Source organism: Fringilla coelebs, assembly GCF_963513975.1.
Source record: "Fringilla coelebs genome assembly, chromosome: 19".
Taxonomy (NCBI): Eukaryota; Metazoa; Chordata; class Aves; order Passeriformes; family Fringillidae; genus Fringilla; species Fringilla coelebs.
The window spans coordinates 299,913-327,250 of record NC_140045.1 but is presented as its reverse complement, the minus strand read 5'-3'; the positions used below and the strand labels follow the sequence as shown (position 1 = coordinate 327,250).

The 27,338-nt window shown below is 64.5% G+C and overlaps 4 protein-coding genes across 5 annotated transcripts; 2 read left to right on the top strand and 2 right to left on the bottom strand.

Moving 5' to 3' along the window:
- Window positions 1-483: 483 nt before the first annotated feature.
- Window positions 484-6,992, top strand: SLC25A10 (solute carrier family 25 member 10). The gene is made up of 11 exons (XM_084218295.1): window positions 484-596; window positions 3,323-3,442; window positions 3,516-3,624; window positions 3,703-3,751; window positions 4,042-4,083; window positions 4,338-4,381; window positions 4,868-4,938; window positions 5,039-5,131; window positions 5,350-5,427; window positions 5,535-5,591; window positions 6,022-6,992. Exons 1-11 carry the CDS (start codon window positions 507-509, stop codon window positions 6,121-6,123), a joined length of 855 nt encoding a protein of 284 aa, XP_084074421.1. The 5' UTR covers window positions 484-506; the 3' UTR covers window positions 6,124-6,992.
- Window positions 6,993-8,885: 1,893 nt separating this feature from the next.
- GCGR (glucagon receptor) lies at window positions 8,886-18,101 on the top strand. The gene is made up of 14 exons (XM_084218236.1): window positions 8,886-8,949; window positions 14,738-14,896; window positions 15,177-15,273; window positions 15,418-15,525; window positions 15,724-15,845; window positions 15,943-16,049; window positions 16,140-16,293; window positions 16,426-16,585; window positions 16,662-16,722; window positions 16,956-17,025; window positions 17,178-17,266; window positions 17,363-17,501; window positions 17,609-17,650; window positions 17,717-18,101. The coding sequence occupies exons 2-14, from the start codon at window positions 14,828-14,830 to the stop codon at window positions 18,008-18,010; spliced, it is 1,512 nt and encodes a 503-aa protein (XP_084074362.1). The 5' UTR covers window positions 8,886-8,949; window positions 14,738-14,827; the 3' UTR covers window positions 18,011-18,101.
- Window positions 18,102-22,537: 4,436 nt separating this feature from the next.
- MCRIP1 (MAPK regulated corepressor interacting protein 1) lies at window positions 22,538-24,496 on the bottom strand. 2 transcript variants are annotated; one of them, XM_084218332.1, is made up of 5 exons: window positions 24,319-24,496; window positions 24,129-24,247; window positions 23,936-24,034; window positions 23,727-23,827; window positions 22,538-22,935 (listed from the first exon to the last, which is right to left on the bottom strand). In XM_084218332.1, exons 1-4 carry the CDS (start codon window positions 24,324-24,326, stop codon window positions 23,763-23,765), a joined length of 291 nt encoding a protein of 96 aa, XP_084074458.1. In that variant the 5' UTR covers window positions 24,327-24,496; the 3' UTR covers window positions 22,538-22,935; window positions 23,727-23,762. The 2 variants fall into 2 exon arrangements, with proteins under 2 accessions (XP_084074458.1, XP_084074457.1); XM_084218331.1 differs by having other exon boundaries at window positions 22,538-23,827.
- Window positions 24,497-24,931: 435 nt separating this feature from the next.
- PPP1R27 (protein phosphatase 1 regulatory subunit 27) lies at window positions 24,932-26,478 on the bottom strand (the record flags this gene model as incomplete). The annotated part of the gene is made up of 3 exons (XM_084218495.1): window positions 24,932-25,055; window positions 25,175-25,325; window positions 26,265-26,478. 3 exons carry the CDS (start codon window positions 26,476-26,478, stop codon window positions 24,932-24,934), a joined length of 489 nt encoding a protein of 162 aa, XP_084074621.1.
- Window positions 26,479-27,338: the final 860 nt, after the last annotated feature.

Below are 27,338 nucleotides of genomic sequence, written 5' to 3'. Positions count from 1 at the left end.
TTTCTTGTAGGCTCCCTTCAGGTCCTGGAAGTTTGTACCAGAGCATCACCCACCTCCTCACACTGCCTTTTGCTGATGTCTCACCTCTCTGTTAATTATTTACAAGAAGAACACACTTCCACAGGTTGTGGAGATGCGTGTGGGGTGGGAAAGTGTATTATGGAGCTGTGATTGTCCCTGCGCTCAGTGTGTGCACGCTGGAACGCTGCCGTGTGTACCTGTGCGTCCCGCACCTCTTCGCTCTGCCCTTGGCTGATGGCTTCACCTCCCCATTAATTAATGCCTTAATTACTGGCGGGAAGGGCCTTCCCCGGGCTGGAGATGGGGATGCGTGCGGGGTGGGAACGAGGATTCCGGAGCCTGCTGTTCCGCGTTCGCCGCAGACTCGGAGATGCGAGCCCTGGGCCCGCCCCACCCCCTTCCGGTACCGGGAGGGGGCGTGGCTTAACGGAAGGGGGCGTGGTCTTGTCCCGGTGAGGGTGTGGCTTCTGGCAGAAGCGGCGCCCATGGCGGAGCGGCGCGTTTCGCGCTGGTACTTCGGCGGCCTCGCGTCGGCCGGGGCCGCCTGCTGCACGCACCCTCTGGATCTGCTGAAGGTGAGGGCAGGACAGGGCGAGGGGCGGCGCGGGGAGGCCGTCGGGGCGGATGGAGGGCGAGTGAGAGAGGCTGAGAATGGTTGCGGGGCTCCGGGGGGGCTCTGGGGGGATGGCGAGGCGGTTACGGGGACGGGTGGTGGTGAGGGGACGGTTATGGGGGCAGGTAGGGGTGAAGGGCTGCAGGGACAGTTACGTTGACAGGTAGTGCTGGGGGAGCGTTGTGGGGGACAGGTAGTGGTGAGGGGCTGGGGGGCGGTTAGGGGGGCAGGTGTTGGTTCTGAGGGTCCCGGAGAGGCTGTGAGAGGACGGGGAGGAGGTTGGGAGTTGGGACTGACTGTAGGGGTTCTGGAGAGTCTGCGATGGAGCGGGGAATAGGTCCGAGGGTCCTGGAGCAGCTTTGGGGGACTGGAGTGGCTGTAAAGGGATGGGGAGGCGCTCCGGGGGTCCCGGGAGCGGCCGCAGGGGACTGGGCTGCAGCGGGGGCAGCGGCCGTGACGGGACGGGGAGCGGGTCAGGGGGTCCCAGAGCGGCTGCAAGACCGGTTCTGAGGGACCTGGGTGCGGCTGTGAGGGTCCCAGAGCAGCTTTGAGGGGATGGGGAGCTGCTCTGGGGGTCTGGGAAGCAGGTCTGAGGGTTCGGGAAGGCTTGTGAAGGGACAGGGACTGGCTGTGAGGGTCCCAGAGCAACGGAGAGAGCTGGAGAACAGCTGTAGAGGTCTGGGGAAACAGCTGCTGTTCTGAGGAGCTGACTCGTGGCTGTGCAGGGACATGGCTGAGGGGTCACAAAGACCCTGCGCTGGGGCATGGGTAGGTGTGTGGCTGAGGGGTCCGGGGAGCTCGGGGCGCCAGCTCCAGGAGCTGTGGAGGGTGCCTCGGGCAGCCCTGCCTGGCCACGGCAGTGACTCTGAGGCCGGCAGTGTTGGACGCTGGCCCACTGGGCTCTGAGCCCTCCGGCCAAGATGTCACCTAGGCGCCACAGATGACCTGGCATGCCTGCCGCTGCACAAAGGGCGCCGCGCGCAGCCCTGCGCTGCCAGCACCCACGCATGGGGCAAATGCCAGCGCTGCCCTGAGCCTTGTGCGCCGGCCAAGCGGCGACGAGCCTGGCAGCCGAGCAGGCTGCCGAGGGGGAGGGAAGAGGCAGCCCAGGACAGGGCCTGCCCTTCCCAGGGCCATGCCTGTGGGTGAGGCTGGGACACACAGCCCCTTCCCACCCCATGGAGAGAGGGGAAGATGTTCCAGGCACAGGCCCAGGAGAGGAGCCAGCTCTGGCAGGGCAGTGCCACCTCCCCAGTGCTCGGCCTGTTGCCTTGCCCAGCTGGCCCTGTCTGCCCAGTGGAGGTGGCTGCCAGCCCGTGGGAGCTTGTGTGGGGTGCCTGGCAAGGCGCTAAGAAAGGGAATTAGTCTGGCACCTGCCTCTAGGTCTGTCTCTGAGCCAGCGTGATGGCTGTGATGTTTGGGCTGCATCCCCATGCTGTCCTGTGTGGATGAGCAGCCCCTGCATTCCTGCAGTGCGAGCAGCACAACCTGGCCAGCTATTTTAGCCAGATCAATAATCACACTGATTATCGAATACAGACCTGTCTTTGGCCATGCGTTCCCCCACAGCAGAGGCTGGTGCCAGGCCTGGGGAGACACGAGGGGCCTCAGGCTCTGGCAGGGCAGGGGACGAAGGGCACTTCATTGCACCTCTGGACTTTGGCCCCAGTGAGAGGCCCTGGCCAACCCAACTGCAGAGCGCTTGTCCCCTTAGGCCAACTCTGCAGCTGCTGGTCCTGCAGTGACCAGCAGTGACCACAGCCTGGCCAGCCCGTCCCATGCCTGCCTGCTCTTCCTGCAGACCTGGGACTGCAGGCAGTGGACCGTGTCCCTACATGGCTCTGCCTGCCCTGCCCACTTCAGCTGCCCCAGGCTGTGAACGGCCACAAGCTCTGGTCCCTGACGTCCAAAATCCTGTGGGGACTGCAAGCAGGCTGCTGCACCCCCGCTGCTGCCCCATATGGGAGACAGTGGCTGTTCCCAACATCCTGCAGAGTGTCACACGACCCAGCTGTGCCACAGCTTCCGTAGTGGCCTGACCCCCTGTCAGCAGCCCTTTGCTCTCCTTATCTCCTGGGGCCTTTGACCCACATGTGGTCTCCGCAGCGCTCAGAGCATGCTCCAGCATCAGCTCACACGGCTCCCCTGTCCCAGCCAGCTTCTGTGCCCATTGCCATTGCCCCTGGTGATGGTGGGAAGCGTTGGGCTGCTACAGGCAGGAAGGGGAGCGCCTGGCCTGCTGTGGGGTTCTCTTCCTGCCTGTGTGACTCCTGCACTGAGGAGGAGGAGGGGAAGTGGCTCTGGAGGCCTGCTGCATTGCATGGCCGTGATTTCACCAGCCCAGCTGCATCCCCTAGAGCAAACCCACACAGGGCACTTGCTCACTCACTCACACACACCTTCCACCCCGAGGTGGCCCGGAAGGGCAGGCGCCACCCTTCACCTTGGGCGGCTGTGAGGGCAGGGCCTGGGCGGTGCTGCAGGCAGGCGCCCCGGCACTCCTCCCTCCCTCACTGCCTCCACCCCTCCACTGCCAGGCTGGGCCAGTCTGCTCTGGGGTGTCCGGAGCTCTTGCGGTTGGCTCCTGTGCGAGTGCTGCTAACCTGACACACGCTCCAACCCCACCTGTTCAGTGCCCCTCTCTCCCTGCCCAGCCCTGCTGGGCTGACACGCTGCGCTCTGCCCCAGGTGCACCTGCAGACGCAGCAGGAGGTGAAGATGAGGATGACGGGGATGGCGATGCACGTGATCCGCACCGACGGCTTCCTGGCCCTCTACAACGGGCTCAGCGCCTCGCTGTGCCGGCAGGTGAGTGCCCAGAGCTCCTGCAGCACCTGCTGCCCTGTGCCAGGACACAGCCCCTCATTTCCCCCCCATCCAGATGACATATTCCATGACTCGCTTTGGCATCTATGAGAGTGCAAAGAACTACATGAGCAACCAGGGGCCTCCCCCGTTCTACCAGAAAGTGCTCTTGGCTGCAGCAGGAGGTGAGCCAGGCAGCGGGGCCCTTGTCCCTGGCTCCCTGACAATAAATAAGCCCTGACCCAACTCTTCTTTGGCCACAGGTTTCACTGGCGGGCTTGTGGGAACCCCAGCAGACATGGTGAACGTCAGGTCAGTTGTGTCTGCACGACTGGGGCTTTTGGCCCCCCGTGCATGACAGCATTTGGGGTGGTGGCTACTGCTGGGCTTCAGTGGGCCAGGAGCCCAGAAGGGCCAGAGCTGTTCTGCCTTTTGGTGACAGCACCCAGCTGTGTGTGACCCTCAGGGGGAGTGGGACTGAAGGCAACTTTCTTGGCCCTTTATAAATGGGCAACACAACTGCCCTGTGTTGGGATCCCCGGTGCTTGCAGGGGACAGTGGGCTGCCGGCTGCCCCCTCACCTGCGGTGCTCTGCCTTCCAGGATGCAGAACGACATGAAGCAGCCGCCGGATCAGCGGCGCAAGTGAGTGAGGGGCAGGGCGAGGGGCGCTGGGGCAGAGGGGTGGCGGCCTGGAGGGGCCGGCGGGACCGGGGCCGGGGTCCGCGCGGCCGCGGGGGGGCAGCACCGCACCGGCGGCGCGGGCCGAGCACCGCACCGGGGGCGCTGGGGTCCGAGCGGCGGGGCCGCCGCCCCGGGAGCTGCCCGGGGGAGCGGCGGGGCTGCCGCCGTGCTGGGGAGCCTCGGGCCCTGACCCCTTCCCCTCTCGCTCCTTCCAGTTATTCCCATGCCCTGGATGGCATGTACCGTGTCTTCCGGGAAGGTGAGGCTGTGCCAGCCGTGTGGGTGAGCCTGCTCCGGTGTCCTAGCAGGTGCCGGGTCAGGGCACCCTTGAAGTTTGCTCAGCCGGGGCAGGGAGAGGGGCTGGGGGATGCCCTTGGGGCTGCGGGTGTCCAGGGGAGCGCAGGGTCCGGCATCTCCTCATCATCTGGCTGGGGCAGGGGCTGGGCAGGGTCTGCCAGGGCCTGGCAGCCTGCACATACTTGGTGGGAAAGGGTGATCTGCTGGGAGCTGTCACAGAACAGCACAGAAGGGTGGAGCAGGTGGAACAGAGGATGAGCAGAGGCAGGGAGGAGGTCATGGTGTTTTGAAGGACTCCCTACTCCTTCAGCCTGTTTGCTATGGTGTGCTTCAGGCAGGGCTGTGTGAGGAGTTATGGACACAGACTGGGCATGGAAGGAGACTCCCGGGGTAATGGAGTCTGAGTGATGTCAGAGAACTGTGCTGATCCAAATCTGTCTGTCCACAGAGGGCGTGAAGAAACTCTTCTCAGGAGCATCAGTGGCATCGCTCCGCGGGGCCCTTGTTACTGTTGGACAGGTAGGACAGTTCTGCAGTAGGTGACTGGGATAGGGACAAGGATAGTCCCTGGTGTGGCAAGGAACGGGGAGCATGTCACTGATTCACCATGTCTCTGCAGCTTTCCTGTTATGACCAGGCCAAGCAGCTGGTTCTTGCAACTGGATTTCTGTCAGACAATGTCTTCACTCACTTCCTGTCCAGCGTCATCGCTGTGAGTAGGGCCGGGGGCAGCACTGGGGCTGGGCTTGCCTGCAGCCAGGGTGAGGGCATCAGGCTGGGGCTGCCAGAGCTGATGCTCTGGGCTTGGCTCAGCACAGTGGCTCCAGGAGGCTCCTGGCTGAGGTTGGGTCCCAGTGTGGGTCTGAGTCTCCGCAGTGACCACAGCAGTTGCTGGCACAGAGGTCTTCTGACTTGGCTGACTCTCTGCAGGGCCTGTGTGCCACATTCCTGTGCCAGCCCCTGGATGTGCTCAAGACCCGCCTCATGAACTCCCACGGGGAGTACCAGGTGAGTCACCCACCTTGCCCACCTTGCTGCTGCCCGTCCTCCCATCTCTATGTGCCAGCCTCTGCCTCCCCGCCCCTCCCACCCCATCTCTCACCCTCTCACTCCAGGGTGTCGTCCACTGTGCCATGGAAACTGCCAAGCTCGGACCACTTGCCTTCTACAAGGTACCTGGCTGGGGGTGCAGGGGTAGGGCAGGCTGGGCGGAGCTGGGAGCAGAGGTTGTGGTCCAGAACAGTCCTGGGGCAGGGAACCTTCCAGGTTCTGCTGTGGCAGCCCAGCTGCTGCCTGCATCGGGCCTTTGTCTGCCCGGCCCAGGCTTGGCCCCAAGGTGTTGCAAGCCCTGGCCTCCATGGCACCACAGCTGTGCCCCTGTTGCACCCATCGAGCTCCCAAACAGCGGTGCAGGTGCCAGAGGGGTTGGCACATGGTGCTGAGCCCTGTGTGCACCTGGTGCACCGTGTGACAGTGCCTGCTCCACAGCCCGGCCTGTGCTGACCCACACCTGCCCGCTCGTGCTGCTGCCAGGCTTGGGCTGCTGGGACAATCAGTGGCAGGCACACACTGACTCTTCCCCTTCTTGCTGTCCCCTTCCAGGGCTTCGTTCCTGCCGCTGTCCGGCTTGTTCCTCAGACCGTTCTCACCTTTCTCTTCCTGGAGCAGCTGCGCAAATATTTTGGGATCAAAGTGACCACCTGAGTCTGGGAGACTGGACCCTGCCTTGCCCCAGGGGGGGTGAGCGTGTGGGTCACCCCCAAGATCCCAGAACCCCTCTCTGCTCTCTGGGGCCAGTGCCATTCCCCCTCCTCTCAACTCTACTCCTGTGCCTTGCCAGCACCTGTGGCCAACCCCCCCTCACAAACTCACCCCTCCTCGCACCCCCGTCCTCAGCATCTCCACCTCTGCATTACTGCTTCTGGGGGGTTTTGGGGGGGGTTTCTGTCTTCCACTTCTCTACTGGCTCTGAGTTGTGTCCTTGCCCCCCTCAGCCTTGTCCCTGATGTGCCCCAGAAGCAGGACTGTGCTGTCTCAGGGAGCAGGGAGATCAGATGCCTGGCTCTGTCACAGAGCCCATGGGGCTGGGGAGCTGCTGCCCCTGCAGCTGTGGGCTGGGGCTTGGGGCAGGGGTGTGAGGCCCTGTCCTCCCTCTGCCTTGAGCCCCCGTGCTCCTCCCTAACCCCAGCACAGCTTGGACCTCCTGCCCTGCTCCTGGCCTCCCACCCTCTGCTCCTGCTTGGCCAAACCCCCTCAGCACCGCTGGCTGCTGGGCTCTTCAGGGATCGTGCCTCATACCAATGATGGTGGGGAACAGGGCCTTGCTCTGGCAGGGCCTGCTGAAGCCTGCTCGGGGACCCAGTGCTCCCTTACCACAATGCACCCACCCCACACTGCATCTGCTCTCTGTGGGGCATCCCCCACCACCACTCTGCAGCCTCTCTCACCTTGGGGCTGGGCAGACCCCCACTCCTCACAGCCCCTCACCCCACACCACCCAGTCTGTGGGGGCTGTGAGCACCAGCCCCTCTGCTATGGCACCCCTGTGTGTGCTGGCCCCAAGGAATCAAAGAACTGGAATATCTGAGACCTTGATGTATAATAAAGAATGAAGGTGGTGCAAGCCCTGCTGTCCTGTTAGGAGGGGAGAGATGCTGCACCCCCTTTTCATGGCTGGGGGCATGGGCTGGGAGCTGAGGCCCCAGAGCTGAGAGGGGCTGGCAAGGCTTGGCCCCTGGCGCTATGCCAAGGGGGTCTTCACCCCACTCTGTGCCCAGCACCCCTGGCCCTGTGTGCAGAGGGAGCTGTGGGCAGGCTCCACAGCTGAGCTGTGCCCGGTCTCAGCTGGACAGCAGCTCCAGGGTAGTGCTGTGCCAAGGGCGCCCGTCAGCCCTGCGGGAGCTGCCTCCTGGATGTGACACTAATTGGGCTCCGGCAGACTGGCACAGCAGAGCAGTGAAAGCTCGTCACCTTAACGAGGCCTAATGATGCTAGCTGGCATCACCACTCTGGGCTTATGCCCAGCTGCAGCAGAGGCCACGGGCAGGTGAACGCTCAGGGAGCTGAGCCCTCTCCTCACAAGTAGCTGGGGGCTGCCCTGCCAGGCTGTGCTTCCTCATCCCCCACATCCTGCAGCATGGCTCTGGGGGCTGACGGCTGCTGCTCTGTGCCATGCAAAGGGACAGCATGGAGCAGGAAAGCCATGAGCCCTGCTCAGCCCCAAGATGGCCTGCGGGCGTTCCAGCTGCGCTGTGGTCCCACCAGCCGCGCCAGCCCTGCGCTCCCGTGTGCACATTCCCTCTCACCGCATCCCCTGTGGCAGCTGAACTGCAGCAGTCACACTGGCAGGCAGGACAGCATGTGCCAGACACGGCCGCGAGCACAGCGCCCACAGCTGCAGTGCGAGGGCACTAATTACCTCCTGCGCACCAGACAACGCGGGGCTGGCAGCAGCCTGTGGCCGTGCCGGTGCCGCCTGCCCCGGCTCCCACCCGGCCCTCGCCCAGGGCCCGCCGCTGCCTGCAGGGCCTCCCCAGGGCACCTCTGCCCGCGCCGGGTCGGGCTGGGGGCTGCCCGTCCTCCCCAAAGCCCCCTCCTGGCCTGGAAGCGTTCCGGGCCATCTCCAGGGGGGCACTGTGGCTCCAATGGCCAGACCCCCGCGGGCCCCAGCGTGTGCCTGCGCTCCTCTGCCCGCAGCCAGGGGACTGGCAGCCAGCGGCGGCCGCGCGGAGCGGGAGCCCGCGGAGGCAGCGCCGGGGGGTCCGGGGCTGCTCTGAGCGCCCACCGGGGAACGTGCAGGCTGTACCGCTGCTGCCACGGCCGGCACGGCCCAGGGTGATTGTGTTCGCGCCGGGAGCCGGCACAGGACACCCCCAGGCCGGGGCTCCTCCGGGTCCCTCTGCCGTCCCAGCCAGCCGATCCCGGTGCGTCGGTGTTCCTGGGCTGTGTTTACCTGCATCGGGACAGCGGCGGCAGACACTGACCCGTCCCCGCCGGCAGCGGCCGGAGCGCGGGTGTTGAGGCGGCCGGCGGCGGCGCGGCCGAGACCCACCCGGGTCCCTGAGGGTCCGAGCAGCCCCCGCTCCCGCGGCGGCGCGCTGGGACCGGGGAAACCGCCCGGGGAACGGGTCCCCGGCCCGCTCCCCCGGGGCTGGCGCGGTCTAGCTGCCCCCGCCGCTCCGCCCGTCCCTGCCGCCGAGCCGAGCCGGTGCCCGGGAGTGAGGCGGGGCAGGGACAAGCGGCGGCGCTCCCGCAGCTCCTGGGAGCGACTGCCGGTGATGCGGGGGGCAGCGCCAAGCACTCGGGCGGGGCTGGGGCACCGGGCTGTGCCCCCCTCGTGCCGGCGGGAGGAGCGGGGCGGCGGGACGCGGCTCCGTGCCCGCGGTCCCTCCCCCCGAGCCGGTCCCTCCCCCTGAGTCGCCACAGCCGCTGCCGTCGCGGCTCCGCTGAAGTTTTCGCCGAGCGCGCCGGACCCGGTCCCCGCCGGTCCCGAGATGCGTTCGGGAGCCGCCGCGAGCCCAGCCCCGACAGGTACGGGGAAGGGAGGGAAGGAGGGAGGAGGGCAGGGAGCGCCCACAGCCGCGGTCTCGGAGCTCGGGATGTCGCATGTCCCGTCGCGGGGATGTGGATTCGAGTGACGACTGCGCAACCCCGGGCTCACGAATTGAGCCCCGGGACCCCAGAGCAGCAGCTCCCAGAGCTGCCCCGATGCCGGGCGCCGGCCCCGGGGAAAATGAGCCCCTGGGTGTTCTGGGCCTGGGGTTCCCGCAAGGCTGTGCCCGCTTCCCGTCCCGTCCCGCTGCCGCTGGCATCCCTGGGCAGGGGCGCTGCCGTCAGACTCACAGCACCCCTGGCTCTGCCCCGGCTGCGGCGAACCCCGGCCAGCCATTCCAGCTGAACTCCGCCGCTTTGGGAGCAATTCCCGGAGCAGCCCTCGGTCGGGGTGGGCTGCGCGTGGTCTCCCTGCTGTGGGCACGGCAGTGCCCATGGGTCTCCTGCCGAGGGGCCGAAACAGGGGACACTTTGCCAGGTCCCAGCCCTCCCCAAGCTCTCTGGGTATTACGGGGGCCTGGTGCGAGTGCCCTTTGTGACTCTGTCCCGAGCTCTGCTGTGTCAACACGGTGTTGGTAAATGGCTTTGTTTAACCAGGACATGTCGGGTATGTGACCTTGCCGTCCTCCTGGGTGCAAGTGCATCTCCAAAACTGCTGCGGGTCCCCTCTGCCTGGCACTGCACTTCCCTCGGGGTGGTGAGGGAAGCAGGGACCGCGGGTCAGCCTGCTCCCTTGGCACAGAATGGCCTGAGGACGGAGCATCAGCTCTGCTGAGCCCTTGCCGTGCACCCCACGGCACAGCACCCTGGCCATGCAGCGCCTGCCGCGGGTGTCCTGACCCACACCAAATTCAGTGATTGCCCCTGTGATTTTGTCTGTGCATCAACAGGAAAATTTAGGGCCTGCAGGACCCCTCGTCAGCGTGTTAGTGCTGCCCCAGCTGCCAGCTCCTGTGGCTTCCCACCAATCCTGCTCCTTTCCGCACGCTGCGGTGCATTTCTTTTTTTTTTTTTAATGTTCTGTTGCCTAGAGAGGGGAAAAGAGAAAAGGCTGAACAGAGAATAGGCAAAATGTGGATTAAAAATAGTTAATGAAAAAATGTGACCACAAACCCTGATCAGCAGCACAGGGCTAAAACCAGCCACTGAGCACAGCATCTCCATGCACCTTGCTCTGCCAGGCAGGGACAGGGGCAGGAGAAGCTGGACATGGGGGAGATGGGATGGCTGCTCAGCTCCATCCCCCTGTGCTCCACCACTGAATCCTGCTTTGTCCTGCATCCCCACGTCCTTGTTTATCTACCCCAGCACTGGGGTTGAGTGCACATGCCTGTGGTGCCAGTGGATGGCTGGGCACGTGTGGCCCCCACAGCACTCCCGCCTTGCTGGGGCTGCTGCCTGGCTGCACCCAGGGCTGCAGATCTGCTGCTCGGGTGGGGAGCTCCCAGTGCAGGGGAGTGCGCACCAGCCTGTCTGCACTGACCTTTTCCTAGGCTTTTCCCAGCCCCGTGCCTCCCCTGTGACATGCTAACCACACGTGTCACACCGTGCCTCTTGTACCTTCCGTCTATGTTTCACAGGTTTTCATGCAACGTGATCAACAAAAACACCCGTTTCCTTGAGCCAGGGATGAGGTGCTGTGTGGCTCAGCATCCCCATGCCAGAGCCAGCTGGGCAGCAAGATAATTTGGCTGCTGCCAGGCTGTATCATGGTCCCCCTTTGGTACAGGGCAGCTGTGCAGATGCCCCATGACCAGGCCTTGTGGTGACCAGGCAGACTGGAGGTGATGCAAAGAGCATTTGTCCTCTTTGCATCCTATGCTCCTGCTGACAAAAACACTGTCAGGGCTGGTTTGGGTTTCCTTGGTCCAAGGTGAGACAGAATCCGACATCACCAGTGCCCGGTGACGTTGACTCTCCATGTGCCACTGCTCAGGGCTTCCACAATCATGTAGCTCTGTGCAAACAAGTCACAGCCTTGCAGCACAAGGACTGTTCTGGGCTGCTCAGCTGCTCCTTTGCTGCCGAAGTTCCTCGTACTTCATTCTCAAGGAAAGAATGGAGAAGGGGAGTAGGAAACATCCCCAAGTTTCCAGCAGGGACACAGGGCAGGAACAGTGCAGGACAGACCTCCTGGGCCTCCCTGCCAGGGCCATGTCCCCTAGCCCTGCCCTGCTTGCCGTGGGCCCGGGTGGAAAGTGGAGCAGCATCTGCAGGGCCAGGCTGGCACTGGCATTGCATCAGCTCTGGCCCAGCACCGTCCCCTCCCCTGCCAAGTGCCAAAGCCCCTGCCGTGCTGGCATGTAGCTCCAAGCTCCAAGCCAAGCCAGCCGTGGAAAGCACCGCATTAGTGCACGGGGGGCTAATCCCTGTGTCCAGAGGCTGCACAGCCCCACAGACCCACAGCTGCCTCCAAGGCAGCGGGGCTGTGCTGGGTGCAGGGCTGTGCTCACACGAGGCCACGTCCCCACCCCACCGGAGGCAAGAGTCCTGTGGGACCAGGCTCTGGGGGCTGCGCCAGCCTCTCTGCACTTGTGCAGGGCTGTGGCTGTGCCAAGGTGCTCCCAGGTCACGTTGCAGATGCCCATGAGTGTCCTGTGGGGACTTTACCAAGCCCCTGATCCACATGACTCTCGGCCGCAGAGATCCCAGATGTGGAGCTCCTTCTCTCACACGTGCAATGGCAGCAATGCCAGAGGGGCTGGGGTGGCAAAATCCTCAGGGGAAACTGGCCATGATGGGATGAGGAGAGAGTCCCTTCTTAGGCAGGGCTGGGCACTCAGCCACCAGTGGGGGCCCATGCTGGTACAGAGCTGCTGCAGGGTAGCATGGAGGCTGCACACCCATCAGTGGGGAGCAAAATCCCAACACAAGCCCTTTCCCATCCATGCCCTGTGTCTCGGTGCAATGCCGTGGCAGCAGTGCACCCAGGTCCTCGATTTGCCCTGCACCCTGTCCGGGCTGGCCCCTGGGCCAGTGGCAGCTGCCATGAGCTGCAGATCAGCTGGGAGCCACAGGGGCACCAGCCACGGGGAGTGGGGGTCCTTGCTTTGCCCCTGTGGCTGCAGGGGTTGGCACTGCTGGCTCGGGAAAGGCAAATGCAGCTGCAGCCGCCTCTGAGGGCCGATGGTGGTGCCTGTGTGTGACCCCTCTGGCACCCAGCACTGGGGCTACCAGCAGTGGTGTTGCATGTAGCCAACCCAGTGTTGTCTCCTTGTTCCTGCTCTCCTGGCACAAGGTCTCTTCACAGCTACGGCTCCAAATGGAGTCGTACTGGGTGTTTGTAGCCTGGCTCCACGAAGGTCAGCAGCCACAGGACCGTGACACAGGAACATACCCCGCTGTCCAACACCAGCGTGGGGCAAAAGTCCCCTGGACACCTGCTGTCATGCACTGCAGCCCCTCAGAGGCACCGATTCACAGGCCAGGCACTTCCACCCACTGCTTGTGACTTGGTGTGGTGGGGGATCCCCCAAAGCCTGGTCCCAGCCGGGGATGAGGTGCCAGGGCAGGGAATGTGGCTCTGGGAGCCGGCTGGGCACAGCAGAGTGAGAGCAGGCAGTAAGGATGTGGGGCCAGGTCCCTTGTGCAGTGCTGCCTGTGGCACCCAGGCACAGCTGAGAGGGGCTGCAGCACGTCCAGCTGGCAGAGCCACTCCCGGGGCACCGCAGGCGCTGCTGCTGGGCAGTGCCAGCTCCGGGGAGGTGCCCGTGCTGCCAGTGGTCCCGGCCACCCCAGACCTTGCTGTTCCGCCACACAGAGCCACTGCTCCCTCTCTGCCATTGCCCACTGGCACCAGACCAGGGAGAGCTGGTCCACAGCTACTTCTGCACTCCCAGGTCTCTGCTGGAAACAGCCCCTGTCTGCAGGGACCCCTCGTCCTGTGGGTGGTGGGGATCTGGCGTGGTGCCACGGCTGTGCAGCGCCACAGGCAGCTGGGGCAAAGGGCCTGGGCAGGGAGAGGGGAAGCCCCACGGCGGGGCTGGGAGCATGACTGGCCCCCGTGCCAGGACCCCTCACCCAGTGCAGTCTGCCCGGCTTGGCCACAGTGGGGCCAGGGCTGGGGAGTGGCTGCCAGATGGGGGGAGTCCAGGGCAGAGGCCTCCCTGCTGCTAAATCCCACTGCAGCAACTAAAAATAGCGACACCTCTGCCCCAAAGTTGCTCCCCGGCTGCGCAGAGGGGTTGACAGCAAGTCACTGTGACCCGTGGACCTGGAGGAGCATTCCCAACCAGGGCAGGGACTGATGCTTGGCCAGGGACTGGCACTGGCACCTTCCCGTGGGGCTGGGACATAGGTGGCAGTGGTATGGGACAGGTAGGGATGGTGTGCTGGACGGGGGCACAGGGATGGTGGGATGGGGCCAGCAGGGGAACAGGGACAGGGATGCTGGCATGGGGGTGTGGGGGGAAAGAGACAGGGATCCCGAGGTGGGATGGGAGAGGCACTAGGACAGGGATACTGGTTGGGCAACAGTGTTGCTGGGGTGGGGCTGGGGTGATGACAAAAACAGGAATTCTGGAATGGTGAGGTGGCAGTGGGCACCCAAGAAAGGTCCCTATTCACAGAGCCCACCCAGTGAGAACTGTCCCAGGAGACAGCTCCCTCTGTCCTGGGACTGGCTAAATAAGGCCATCGCAGGTCCTGCTCCCCGAGCTGCATCTGGAGCCCCATGTGCTGATTAATGAGCTGCTCCAGCAGCCACTTGGACACGGCAAGTGGGTCTGCACGGATGGAGGAAACACGACTTTCCCAGGGATAAAAATAGGCACAGGCAGAGCAGCAAGGCCTGGGAGCAGACTGATGGGGAGCACGACGCTCTGGCTGGTGCCCAGGGGGAGCCCAGGGGCTGGGGGTGAGGCTGCAGTGCCTGTGCTGTCCCTCCCATCCCCCGGCTCAGCTGCCCTCACCCCACACAGCCGGGCTGTGCCGTGGGGCTGCTGCCAAAATGGGCCCTTGTGGGAAGAGCCAAAATCCTGCTCAGGAGCCCCATAACCGGCTTAGGGATGGAGGGAATTATGGCACCTCGTGAGCCACGGCCTGTGGAGCACCCGGACCCCATGTCGGCCCCACGTCACTGCCTGGAGCTGGGGCAGATGGACTCACAGGGGCACAGCTCAGCTGAGCTTGTCCTGGGGCCACGGCAGCCCCACGAGCCAGGATTCTCGTGGGTTGATGGCCAGTGTCCCATCCCTGCTGGCCCCGTGCTCTCCGTGGCTCCCTGGCCTCCGCTATCCCCGGTGGGTGCTGCTGCCAGACCATGGCTGGGTTAGTGGCCCAGGCATGAGAGTCCAAGGAGGCAGGCAGAGCCCAGGTGCCAGCCTCTCTGCCTGCGAGGATGCCCAGGTCTGAGGAGGGGTCCCTTCTACCATGGGGGTCTGCATTCTCAGGACTTAGCAGTGATGCACAGCTGGGTCCCAGCAGCACTGTGCGGTGGCACCAGCCCAGGTTTTCTGTGAGGGTCTGGAGGCAGCACTGCCACTGCACTCCAGCCACACGGGGGCTGAAACCGGCTTGGCAGGCAGAGAACCCGCATGGTCACTGCCCCGGTGCCTTCCTGGGGAGGATAATACAGGCACTTGGTGCAAAGATGAGCGAACAAATATCTGAATGTGAGCACCAAGCAGGGTCGGGTGGGGAGGGGGACAGGAGTGAGGCACCAAGACTGTGCCTGGCTCTGTGCCAGAGCGACTCCAACCCCACCTGCCCTAGCCCCATGTCCCCCAGCTGTGTCCCAGGAGTCCCCGTGACCAGGAGTCTTGCGCAGGGCTGCCCACATGCCAGGGCCGTCACCACCAGGGTGGAGAAGCTGCTGAGGGCCAGTAGGAAGCCGTGTGCCCTGCGCTGTGTCCCATGCATGTGGTCCAGAGGAGGGATGTCCCAGCCACGTCTCCTCACCCTCCTGGTGCTGCTGCTCTGCTGCCAGGTAAGGATGAGCTCTCACACATGAGGGTGCTCTGCCCCACGCTCAGCCCAGTACCCACGCTGGACTGCCACTGAGCCACCCCTCCCACTGCATCCCCTCACCGTGGTACAGCATCTGATGCCCCTTTGTGCCTCCTCATGGCATGGCACGGCACGGCATGGCACGGCACGTTTGCCTGCACTCGCCTGTGGCTGTCCCCAGCTGGGGTCACTGCCTGGCACAGCACGGTGCCCCTGCCAGCAGGACACGAGTGATGGGTGGTGGTCCCTGGTGCCCGCAGGGTCCCTCTGCCCAGATCACGGACAACGTGGTGGAGAGATGGAAGGAGTACAGCGAGGAGTGCCAGCGCAACATGAGCCGCCTGCCCGCACCCACAGGTCAGTGCCCCTGGGGTCCCGAGGGTCCTGCTGGGATGGGGATGGGGCACAGGAGCCAGCACAGGGCCCCAGCAGGATGGGGACAGAGCAGAGGGGGCAGTGGAGGGTGAGGCCAAAGCGCCACCAGCTCCTGTCCTCCTGCAGAGCTGGTCTGTAACCGCACCTTCGACAAGTTCTCCTGCTGGCCCGACACGATGCCCAACAGCACAGCCAGTGTGCCCTGCCCCTGGTTCCTGCCCTGGTACCAGAAAGGTAACACAGGGAGGCACGTGTGCATGTGCACCTGTGCAGCATGTGCAGCTGTGCAGTGTGTTCACACGTGTGTGCAGCTGTGCAGGGACACCTGTGTGCTGTGTGCATGTGCTGCTGCAGGCGGTCACACCTGGGCCAGTGCACGCTGCCCACGGGGGCGCTGGGGCTGGCATTCCTCACCATCCCCTCCCCTCACAGTGAAGCACAGACACGTCTTCAAGACCTGTGGGCCAGACGGACAGTGGGTGACAGGCCCGCGGGGACAGTCCCTGCGCGATGCCACACAGTGTGAGCAGGATGACGAGGACCTAAAGGCGCAGGTGGGCAGACCTGGGCAGCAGGGGTGTGGGGGTCCCTGCCTGCCCCCCTGCCTGCCCTCTGTCTGCCCCTGCCCTCACTTGCTCCCTCCTCTTCCAGGAAAAATTTGCCAAGACCTATGGCAGCTTCAAGGTGATGTACACTGTGGGCTACTCCGTGTCCCTGTGTGCGCTGCTGCTTGCCCTGGCCCTGCTGCTGGGCTTCAGGTGGGAGTTTGGGCATGGCTGTCCACAGGCTGGGCAGGTGGAGGCCAGGGGACCACACACGGGCATTGACAATGAACCCCAAATCCACAGCAAGTTGCACTGCATGAGGAACTACATCCACATGAACCTCTTCGCCTCCTTCATCCTGAAGGGCGTCTCCGTGCTGGTCATTGACGCCCTGCTCAAAACCCACTACAGCGACAAGATCGACGGCTACAACGTGCAAGTGTGGCTGAGCGACGAGGTGAGTGCTGGCAGGGGACAGGGACAGGGACAGGGACAGGGACAGGGACAGGGACAGGGACAGGCAGTGCTGTGGGGCTGGGGGCACGGGCACACACACAGGCAGTGCTGCAGCCCTGACCCCTGCCCACAGGCAGCTGCAGGCTGCCGGGCAGCCACGGTCTTCATGCAGTATGGCATCGTGGCCAACTACTGCTGGCTGCTGGTGGAAGGCATCTACCTGCACAACCTGCTGGTGGTGGCCGTCTTCTCCGAGAGGAGCTACTTCACCCTCTACCTGTGCATCGGCTGGGGTGAGTGTGGGTGTGCTAGGCCCCCTGACCCTGTGCCCCGCTGTGCCTCACCTGTACTCTGCTCTCCTCCCCTCAGGGGCACCCATGCTGTTCCTCATTCCCTGGGTCATTGTGAAGTTCCTCTACGAAAACATACAGTGAGTACCGGCTCTAGCTTCTGGCTGGAGGGGGGCACAGGGCACAGGTAGGTGCATGTGGGATTCTAGGGACATTGTGCTGATCCTGGAGTCACTCCACACCATTGTCCACGGCAAGGAGCAAGGTTCTGGGCCTTAGTGCTTGCTTGATTCAGGCTGCCAATGCCATGCCAGTCTCCAGCAGCTGCCTGGTCAAGGGGCTTCCTGGCAGTCTCCATCCCTCCATTCTGCAGGTGCTGGTCCACGAACAACAACATGGGCTTCTGGTGGATCCTTCGCTTCCCTGTGTTCCTGGCCATCCTGGTGAGCCCACTGCAGCCCCCTGCTCCACGTCTGTGCCACAGCCCCAGGATGGCTGTGGGAGGGGCTGCTCAGGGCAGGGGAACAGAGGTGTCCTGTCTGCCCCTCCTCTGGCTCTGCCTGTGCCCCTGAGGGCTCACTCCATTCCATTGCAGATCAACTTCTTCATCTTCATCCGCATCATTCAGATCCTTGTTTCCAAGCTCCGTGCACACCAGATGCGCTACACTGACTACAAGTTCAGGTGGGTGCTGGACGTGGCTGCGCACTGTGGGGGTACACTGTGGTGTGGACCCTGTGCTCACACGGCTGTGTGCCCACCCGTGACCCCGTCCCACAGGCTGGCCAGGTCCACGCTGACGCTCATCCCGCTGCTGGGCATCCACGAGGTGGTCTTTGCCTTCATCACGGACGAGCACGCCCAGGGCACCCTGCGCTACGTCAAGCTCTTCTTTGACCTCTTCCTGAGCTCCTTCCAGGTGAGCCCAGCCCTCACAGGACCAGCCCTCCATGGGGACACTCAGTCTCAGGAGGGGCTAGACTGAGGTCTGGTTGCGCTCTTCACGCCTCTCCTCCCCCTTCCCAGGGTTTGCTGGTGGCCATTCTCTACTGCTTCGTCAACAAGGAGGTGAGCAGGACAGCGGGGACACGGGCAGCAGGGGCACGGGCTCACACTGACAGCTGCTGCCCGCAGGTGCAGGCAGAGCTGCTGAAGCGGTGGCAGCGCTGGAAGCTGGGGAAGGACCTGGCTGAGGAGTACAAGCACACCTACAGCCACGCACCCAGTGCCCGCAACGGCGCCGGCAGCACCTGCGAGAAGCACCAGCTGGTGAGTGGCTGCACCAACGGGCTGGGGCGCAGCCTGGCCCCCCCGCCCGGCTCCCAGCGCCTGGAGAGGAGCGGGCGCAGCCCTGCCGAGCACCTCGCCCTGGGCGGCCATCACCACTGCTATGAGTTTCCTGAGACCACGGCCGAGAGCCACTTCTGAGCCCGCCGCCGGCTGGGAGGGCTGTGCTGAGCCGCTGGGATGCCGCCGAGCCCTGCCCCATCCTCCCCTGGTGCCTGGGCACATGGACAATGGACACAGTGAGGCAGGCAAGTGGGACCTGGACCTCTGGAAGGGAGAACTGTGGGCCAGGGGGATCTGTAGGGGTGGGAGTTTGTCCTGCGGTGCTTCCTCGTGCACCTTCGAGTCCCTGTGCACAGTGCTGTAATTTATCTGTCATATCTGTAAATAGGTGTGGGCCCGTGCCGGGCTGCAGGGCCAGCTCTGTGTGTGCCTTGCTGCGGGCTGTGGGGACTGGGGACACCGGGGACACTGGACATGTGTGGACCATGCTCCCAAGCACCCCGTGGATGCTCCCAAGCCACAGCCACGGATGGGGAGCTGAGTCACCCGGCAGGGAGGGCTGCTCCAGAAGACAGCCCCGCTGCCTGCCCCACTGCCTGCCCCCAGCCCAGCACAAGTGAGGGGGGCAGACGTGCAGCGGCAGCCGCTACAGCGCTGCCGGCCGGGGCTCCAGCTCCCCCAGCACGCGCTTTCCTTTGGCCGCTAATCGGCTCTGTCCTCTCGCTGCCAGGAGCCCTTAATTAAATCATTTGGCTCTGCCCGCGGCACCCCCGCTCTCCCGGTGGCTGGCCCAGGCCGTGGCCGGGCATCAGCCGGCGGCAGCGCTGACTCGGTGAGCGCAGTGGGGTGTGGGGCTGCGAGACCCCTGTGCCGACCGGCCGGGCTGCCTGGGGCGGGCTCACGGCCGTGGCCTAAGAGGCTTGTGCTGCGCACATGAGCGCTAAGCCCGGATGCCGCAGCTTTGGGCACCACAATCGCCTGGTGTGTGGGGATTAGGCCGGTGCTGCTCCCCGGCTGGGTTCACCCTGCCCGAGGGGTGGCGGCGGGACGGACAGCCGCCCTGCCGTGACCCCCAGCGCCCCCGGACCTGGCCATGGGCACTGCCCGTCACCCATCACTCCGCCGCCCCAGCTGGCCCCGAGCGGGTGACGGTCCCCGCCTGCCCAAGTCCCGTACACGGCCCGGCACAGGGGACGCGCTGAGCAGCGGCTGAGAGCTGGGAGTCCAGTGAATACGGGGCAGGCGGCCGCGCCCTCGGTAAATCGCACCCAGCCGCAGCACTGCCGCCCGCACGGCCGCGGCCCCGACACCCACGGCACCCACGGCTCCCCTTACACCCACACCTCCCCTGGCACCCCACCTCCCCCGGCACCCACGGCTCCCCTGGCACCCACGGCTCCCCTGACACCCACGGCTCTCCTGACACCCACGGCTCCCGTGGCACCCTCGGGGTCCCCAGCCACAGCGAGGCACCGGCGGGGCTGGCGTGGCACGGCCAAAGAAGCGATGGCCCGGGCCACGCAGAGCTTGGCTCTGGCAGCAGAGCCCAGCCCACAGTAATTTTCCTCTGTTTACTCGACAACTTGCTGTCTGCCCTGGCCGAGCGGGCCCCGGCGCCCGAGAGGCAGAGCGGCGCTGGCAGCGGGGATGGGAGCAGCAGAGACGGGCACAGAGGGGCTGGGCTGCGGGGCTCGGGGCTGTGGGGCGGGGGCAGCAGCACCGGGGGGCTCCGGCAGAACGCGCGAGGGGAGGGGAGCACAGTGTTGGGCAGACCCCCACGTGCAGGGATGGGAACAGGAATAGAGGGGGGCACAGGGATTGCCCCGCTCACAGCCATGGTGCCAGAGCGGCCCCGGCAGCCCCCGCGGAGCCAGCGGCCCTACAGCCGCTGCCGTCACTGCGGCCTTCCTGACGTGGTAACGAGCCTAATTGAGGCAAATTGCTGGAGCACCAAGCAGTTTCTGGGAAGGTAAATATGGTCATGGCACGGAGCTGTGCCCTGTGCCTGTTGCTGCAGTGTTGCTGTGGCAAAACCCCACTGTGGACCCCTAACCCCGCGGGGGCCAGGCTGGTCCCCAGACCTTGCCCAGCAAGGGCGGCCCTATGTGGCCCGCACAATGATGGGGACCCTTCAGGGACCTCAAGCCAGCCCCAGCCCGTGGGTGTGCTGTGGAAATGTTCTGTGTCCCCTGGCGCTGAGGGGCAGCCCCCAGCACTGCCCCATGTCCCACAAACCCCTAAGAGTCCCAAGGAGGGATGGTGTCTGCTGGTGTCCAGGAGCCCCGTGCAAGCACACCATGTCTGCCTGCACCAGGCCATGTCCCACAGCACCCGTGCCAGCCAGGTGTGTCCCAGGGCTGGGCACTGCCTGTGCTGCAGAGCTGAATCAGCAGTCCTGGGCCCTGGTCCCCTCCAACTCCCACGTGCTCTGGCCAGCAGCTCCCAATAATCACAGTAACTACAGCCAGCCCCCAGGACGGCTGGGTCGGGAGGCAACACCGCTCCTGGCACCTCTCTGGAAGTGGGGCTGGCCCTGGCCCAAGGACACAGCCCTTGTGGGACTGCAGCACAATCCTTCCCCATCAGTGCAGAGCTGCTGGAACAGCACCCCTGCCTGCCTTGGCCTGGCACTGCCAGCAGTGCTGTCACCCGTGTCCATCCTGCCAGCGGCACGGGCACCCCCACCCCGAGGAACAGCTCAGGCAGCACAGCCTGAGAGCGTGTGTGCACACACACACATGTACACCACACACAGAGACACAGACACGAACACCACACATGTATACCACACACACAGACACCCACACAGACATACAGACACACACACGTACACCACACATGTATACCACACACACAGACACCCACACAGACATACAGACACACACACGAACACCACACATGTATACCACACACACAGACACACGTGCACACGCACACACGTGTACGCACACAGGCACCCGGCCCGACGGGAGCTGCTCGCTCCTGGTATCCAGAGGGATGAAGGTGCTGACAGCAGCCTGGCCAGACTTGCAGGATGCTTTGGGTGGGAAGGGACCTTTAAATGTCTCCTGGCCCAGCCCCCGCAGCGAGCAGGGACACCTGCAGCAGACCAGGCTGGCACTGAGTGTTTCCAGGGGTGGAGCACGCAGGCACCCCCTGCCTTTCCAGGCAGCCCGTGCTGGAACCTCTCTGCCCTAAGCAGAGACTCTGCAGACGCACAGCGCAGCCATGGAGCCAGCCCCTGGCTGTGGAGTTGGTCCTAAGGCATGGAATGGGGCTGAGGCAGTTCCTTACGCCCAGACTGGTGGCCAGAGCTGTGTCCCCCAGCCAGTGCCCCCCACCCCAGCACAGCCAGGCACGGCAGGCAGTGCCCCCCACCCCAGCACAGCCAGGCACGGTGGGCAGTGCCCCCCACCCCAGCACAGCCAGGCACGGCGGGCAGTGCCCTCCTGACACAGCCAGGCACGGCGGGCAGTGCCCCCCACCCCAGCACAGCCAAGCACCCCTAGGCACGGCGCCTCGCAGGAAAATTCCCACTTTATCAAGGGAATTGAGCACCACAAATTGGTCTCCTAAGTCGATTCTGCCTGCTGCCAGGCCTCTTCCCCACCACCTAATTTGATGACAAACACGTTCCTCTCCTCCTCCCACCCTTTAATCTAATGAAGAGCACTGTGTCCAAGGCACAGGGAAATAAACCCTGATGAGGTCGATTTTTATAGGTAAACAGCCTGATTTCTCTGGCCTGTGGCCTCACTCCTCACACCCCTAACACCCACCACTTCCCCCTACTGCCTCACCATCCCTGCCCTGCAATTTGGCATCAGTCTTTATAAAAATCACCTGCTTATAGAATGTTTTTTGTACATTTCATTAGAGCTTGAGCAGCTCTTTGCCTCTGGCTTTACTGTGCCCGAGCAGAGAGGAAAACAAGGCAGAGGCTGGTGGGGCTGCAGCGGGGCCCTCGTGCCCAGGGGCATGCGGGGGTCCGGCAGACCTGGGATGGCCCCAGACGGGTGCTCAGACAGGGGGGCAGTGCTGGGCTCCCTGGCAGCTGAACAGCAAGCAGCCTGCCCGGACACCGGCCACAGCCCTGGACATGCTAAGGGCTTCGAGCCAGGGCACCGCACTGGCCTGTCAGGCTCCCTGAACACACCATAGGGCCCATCCCGCCTGAAGAGTGAAAGGAGAGGGTCTGTGACAGCGACACCATCACTCCCTGTCCCCCACTGCCTGCAGCTGCAGCGACGCAGGGCCTGGGGTGGCTCGGGAGGCAATAGGGGCTGAGTTCCCATCTTGCTGTGCCAGAACCAAGCAGGAGGAATGTTTTGGTGATGGGAGGTAAACAGGGTCGTGGCAAGTGTCAAGATGCACTCAAGCAGAAATTCTAGCAATGCTAAGTATAGCCTAAATGCCATTAAAGCAGGAGAGGGAAGAGGATATGAGGGTATTAATAGTCTCAACATTTAAATCCTGGGTGCAGCGACAGCTCCCGGGATGCTGGCTGCCCGAGCCCAAGGGCACTGTGCCACCGACACGCTGCACCTGCCCGCAGGGAAACCAACAGGCCAGCAAGTGCAAAAAACAAATACAGCTCCTGCTCTCTGCCCCTCGTCCACGCCCCAGAGCTGCACCAGGCTGCAGCACCACACCGAGGCAGCCCCAAAAGGACACCAGCGTTTATTTACAACACTCCTCAAGTGACATACCACAGAAAGGAAAGGGTACAGTACAACTCAAGGACTCAACAAAGGAAAGGTATTGGCAGCCCCAAGTCCCTGCAGCCCTCCCCACAGCCACTGGTGCTGCACGGGCCTGGCAGCCCCATCCCCGCCAGTCTGGAGCTCAGGCGGGCAGGGGGCTGCCAGCCCTCCCCACGGAGCAGCCCAGCAGCTCGGGTGGGCAAAGCTGACACAGTCACTCTCTCTGGCTCAGGCAAGGACACAGGAACCATCCACGCAGTGCCAGGAGCAAGTGGCTTAAGGAAGTGCCCTGGCGTGGTTCCACCACTGTGGCCACCCAGGGCGAGCTGAGGGGCCAGGTCTCTTCCAAGGGTTGCGTATCTGGAAAATGGTGTTAGTACAAAACTGCAGCGTTGCCAGGGCAAGGAGCTCCTGAGCCTTGCTCCGTGCAACCCCACGGCTGCCCCCACCACCACTGTCTCCTGTGGGGCTGCAGGTGGCCCAGGTCCCTCTGAGCACCTCTCAGAAGCCTGGGGCTGGTGCTGACACTCCACCTCTCCATCTGTAGGGAGAGGAACACCTTCCCCTCCAGCACCACAGGGACCAGGCCTGATCTAAGCAGGTAGAAAATACGGCCTCAGATGTGGCCCACGTGCTCTGGCAGCAAGCAGCCCAGGCAGCAACCTGCTGCCACAGTGGAACTGGGAGGAGCCTGGCTATGGCCTCCCAGCCCTCAGCTGCACAGCGGGGCTGGACAGGGCTTGCCCCTGTGTCGGGAGGCACAGGAACAGCCACCTGCCCTCGGCCAGCCCCAGCAGCAGTGGAGCTGAGGTGCACAGGGGATAGCAAGACCCCATGCTGCCCGATCCAACAGCGCATCTGCCTCGGCCCTGCCCAGCCTGGCACAGAGGGCAGCGACAGGAGGGGAACAGGGGACCGGGTTGCTCAGCATGAAGTGGGGAAGGGCAGTTTGAGGCCAGAGAAAGCTATGAGCGGGGGGCTGGAATCCTTTGCAACAGGCTCTGGGCAGTCTCAGTGAGGCCCTGAGCATCCTCAACCTCAGGCAGCTTCAGAGCCAACCCCAGAGCTGACTGGCTCTCCCGCGGGCTTTTAGAAGGACAGACCAGAGGAGGAAATCAACACAAAATCTGAAATTAAATCTGCTTGAGGACCTCAGGAAAGCAGCCGACCCGCAGGGAAGACCCGCTTTAGGACTTCTTTGCATCCTGTGTGTTCCTCCTCTTCAGATCACCCAGGTCGACGGGTTTAAACGCTGCAAGGGAGACAGGAGAGATTCTGGGGGCAGAGGCAGCACAGCCCCTGCCCGGCGCGCGCAACGCCCGGGCCGGCCCGGCCGGCGCGGTGCCCCCGTCCCCCGCACCTTTCAGGCTGGGGTTCGGCATCTTCTCCACGTATTCCTCGACCAGGCCGCGCTCGGAGCCCATCTGGCTGCGCAGGTCGCGCTCCACGCACTGCCAGGCTGCAGGGACAGGGCCAGGGCCAGGGCCAGGGGCCGCTCGCCTCGGCCGCCCCGAGCCGCCCGCGCCCCCACCCCGCGTCGCCGCCCCGCTCACCCTCGTAGATGAAGCGCACGTTCTCCTCGTGGGCCGGCGTGAAGATCTCGCTGCCGGCGCCGGGGGAGCGCGGGCCGCCGCTCCGCTTTCCGTTGTACACCACCCGGGAGACGGGGGAGCTGCAAGCGGAGCGCGGGGGAACTGAGCCGGGCCCGGGGCCGCGCTGGGCCCGGGGCCGGGCGGGGCTCACCTGGCCATGTCGGCAGCGGCGCTCGGCGGGGCCGGAAGGGGCTCGGCGGGGCTGCGGGAGGAAGGCGAGGGCGAGGCCGGGCTAGGCCGCGCGGCGCCCCCCGCCCGTCGCCGGGCAACGCGCGCCCCTCACCTGGGCCCTCCCGCCTGCGCCAGCCGCACAGACGGAAGCGCCGCAGCGCGCAGGCGCAGCCCCGCCCCCTCGCGGCGACGGTCACACCCCCCGCGCCGGCCCTGCGCACCGCGCTGGCCACGCCCCCCGCCCGGCACAGCCCCGCCCCGGCGGTACCGGAGATGGTACCGGAGGCGGTACCGGAGGCGGTACCGGGCATGGTACCGGAGATGGTACCGGACGCGGCACCGGACATGATATCGGAGGCGGTACCGGGCATGGAACCGGACAATGGTACCGGAGGCGGCACCGGAGATGGTACCGGACATGGTACCGGAGGTGGTAACCGAGATGCTTTATTGGAAAAGTACAAAGTGGTTCGCGATTCGCAGTACCGGGCGCTGCTGCCCGTTGACCCGGGCCCAGCCCGGGCGCAGCCCCGGTCCCGGGCAGGCGCAGCCCCCCGGCCGGCCCCAGGCGCTCGGTGTTGGCCGTGCCCGGCTCAGCGCAGCGCGGCGCCTCCCAGCAGCTGCACCAGGTCCTCGTACTCGGGGTCGATGAGGTCCGAGGGTTTCTCCCCGTCGTCCGTGGTGGCCTCCAGGCTGGCCCCAAGGGACAGGAGGTACCTGCAGGGCGCGGAGCTGAGCCGGGCCGGGCCGGGCAGCCCCGGTGCCGCCGGCTCCACGGCCGGGAGCGGCCCGGCCCGGGCAGCCCGAGGAGCCGCACGGTGCCCCCGCGGCCGTACCTGGCGATGTCGGCGTAGCCGTCGCTGCAGGCCATGTGCAGGGGCGTCCAGCCGTTCTCGTCCCTCTGGTGGATGTCAGCGCCGTATTTGACCAGCAGCTTGACGCAGTCCAGGTTTCCCGTCAGCACGGCTTCGTGCAGCGCTGCCATGCCTGCAGGGACAGGGGTGTTAGCCCTGGCCGGGAAGGGCTCTCCATGCTGAATTCACGGCTCAGGACAGGGGTGCGGGGACGCTCCTTCTCAGGGAAGGACACACAGACTGAGAAAGCCAGAGGAGCTGCTGTGGGTTCCTGTTGCCGTTCTGCAGCATGAATACCCTGTCTGGGATGGTGCAGCACCCACTGCCCCAGGTAGGCAGGACAGAGGGAGGGAAGGGGAACTGCCCCTTAGAGCAGCTGCTCTGAGTCCTGGACAGGACCCATGTGGAGACACAAGAAGAGTCTCTGGCGTCGTGCTCTGCCTGAGTTTCAGAAGCCCATCACTAACAAATAATCACGAAGGGCAGAAAGAAGCCCGGGGTCATTTGAGCCTGTCTCCATGGCCTTGTGAGAGCTGAAGCCAAGCACAAGAAAAGGACAGATCTGGGCTCTGCGTCAGCCTGTACAGATCAAGGCATTCCATAAACAGTTTCTGGTGAGGCTGTGCACACAGAACACGAAGCTTTCCCCGAGTCCCCAGAGTCAGACATACAAGAGGGAGCAAGCAGTGCCTGTGAGAAACAGGCGGAGCCAGGAAGAAATGCAGATCCCCCAGTCAGGGGAAAAGGCAGGAGCGTCAGGGTGCTGCTCAGAGCTCACAGCCTGTGCGTGCTGCTGCCCTTTGGGGTCCCACCACACTGTGGGGGCTCAGTGGTGCCTTACAGGGACCCGGGGACCAGGTTCCCGTTAACATAGTGTGCGCTGACTCTGCTGCTGAGGGGAGATGCTGGGGCCACCCTGGGGCTCTTAGGCCCTGCAGGGCACTTCTTCTTGCTGAGGGGCCCAGCTTGCTCCAGTCCAGCTGAGGGTGGCCCACAGCCCCACTGCGCTGTCCCTCACAGCCCCCAGGCTGTGCCGCTGCTCTGCCCAGCTCTGCCGACCAGCAGCACTCACCAGAAGGGTAGATGGTGTCCAGTGTCACCTTCCTGGCTCGGATGAACCTGCCCACCTGCTCCAGGTCCCCCTGCTTGATGTGGTCCTGAAAGACGACGTCGTTGGGGAAGCGCACGGTGCGGGAGGCCCTCAGCCGCGGCGTGTACCGGCCGTAGCGCGGCACCGCGGGGCAATAGTCCCTCATGCTGACGGCAGCCCTCAGGCACAGCGGCATGGACGCTGCTCAGCACGCAGCCCGGCCCCTCGCTGCCCTGCTGCCTCCTCTCCTGCCCTCACGGGCCCTCCTGGCTGCCGGTCTGTGCTGGCCCGCCGTGTCCCGCCGTGTCCGTGTCCCCGTGCCACAGGGCCGCGGCAGCCGCCGTGCTCTCCCGCACTCCTGGGTCACATGCAGGACGTGGCACCGGCCCTCGCAGCTCACCTACAGCCCTTGGCCCAGGACTGATGGTTCTCTGGGCGCACCACGTTATAAAGACTGCCCTGGGCTATTTTGGGGACATGCAGCTCATGCTATTTGCCATGATGCTTCGTAATCGAGCCGCCCGGGCCTGCAGCCTCCCACTTTTGGGCAGAAGTTGGTGTCTCATCTTACCACCCACCTGTTGATGTGCCCCATCCAAGGGGTCAAATCTACTCTTGCATGGGTAGCCCTTCAGGGGAGCCTGGAAGCAATTTCCCAACATCAAGCCCTTCTGGGGAAAGGCACAACCAGCAACACAAGGCACCGGCCACTCGTGTCCCAGCTGGTCAGTGCAGCGTGGGTGTGCCAGCGCTGTGGGCACAATCCCATCCAGAGCTGTCACCCTCCTGTACCTGCAGGACAGCCCGAAAGGAGCAGGAGGAGCTGTGCTGCCCGGCACAACTGTGACAGCACACAGCCCAGCAAGGAAGCACAGCCTGAGTGTCTGATGGCCCCGTGCCCTTGCGAGGACAGAGGTGCTGCTGGCAATCCCAGAACCAGAACCACTGCTGGTCCCTGGTGTTCCTTGTCCTACTTGAGACAGGGAAGGAGCTGCTGCTGAGAGCAGGTACTACAAGTAGCCTTAGGGGAACAGCAGAAGAACAGCACCACCACCA

What these genes read in the sequence shown, in the direction of transcription:
- GCGR (XM_084218236.1), top strand. Translation starts at nt 14,828, where the DNA reads ATGTGGTCCAGAGGAGGGATGTCCCAGCCACGTCTCCTCACCCTCCTG. An exon ending in AAGTGTGGCTGAGCGACGAG is followed by an intron (nt 16,294 to 16,425) that starts GTGAGTGCTGGC and finishes CCCTGCCCACAG; the next exon opens with GCAGCTGCAGGCTGCCGGGC. An exon ending in ACTGCTTCGTCAACAAGGAG is followed by an intron (nt 17,651 to 17,716) that starts GTGAGCAGGACA and finishes TGCTGCCCGCAG; the next exon opens with GTGCAGGCAGAGCTGCTGAA.
- SLC25A10 (XM_084218295.1), top strand. Translation starts at nt 507, where the DNA reads ATGGCGGAGCGGCGCGTTTCGCGCTGGTACTTCGGCGGCCTCGCGTCG. An exon ending in ACCCTCTGGATCTGCTGAAG is followed by an intron (nt 597 to 3,322) that starts GTGAGGGCAGGA and finishes GCTCTGCCCCAG; the next exon opens with GTGCACCTGCAGACGCAGCA. An exon ending in GTACCGTGTCTTCCGGGAAG is followed by an intron (nt 4,382 to 4,867) that starts GTGAGGCTGTGC and finishes GTCTGTCCACAG; the next exon opens with AGGGCGTGAAGAAACTCTTC.
- MCRIP1 (XM_084218331.1), bottom strand. An exon ending in CGTGCGCTTCATCTACGAGG is followed by an intron (nt 24,035 to 24,128) that starts GTGAGCGGGGCG and finishes CTGTCCCTGCAG; the next exon opens with CCTGGCAGTGCGTGGAGCGC. An exon ending in GCCGAACCCCAGCCTGAAAG is followed by an intron (nt 23,828 to 23,935) that starts GTGCGGGGGACG and finishes TCTCCCTTGCAG; the next exon opens with CGTTTAAACCCGTCGACCTG.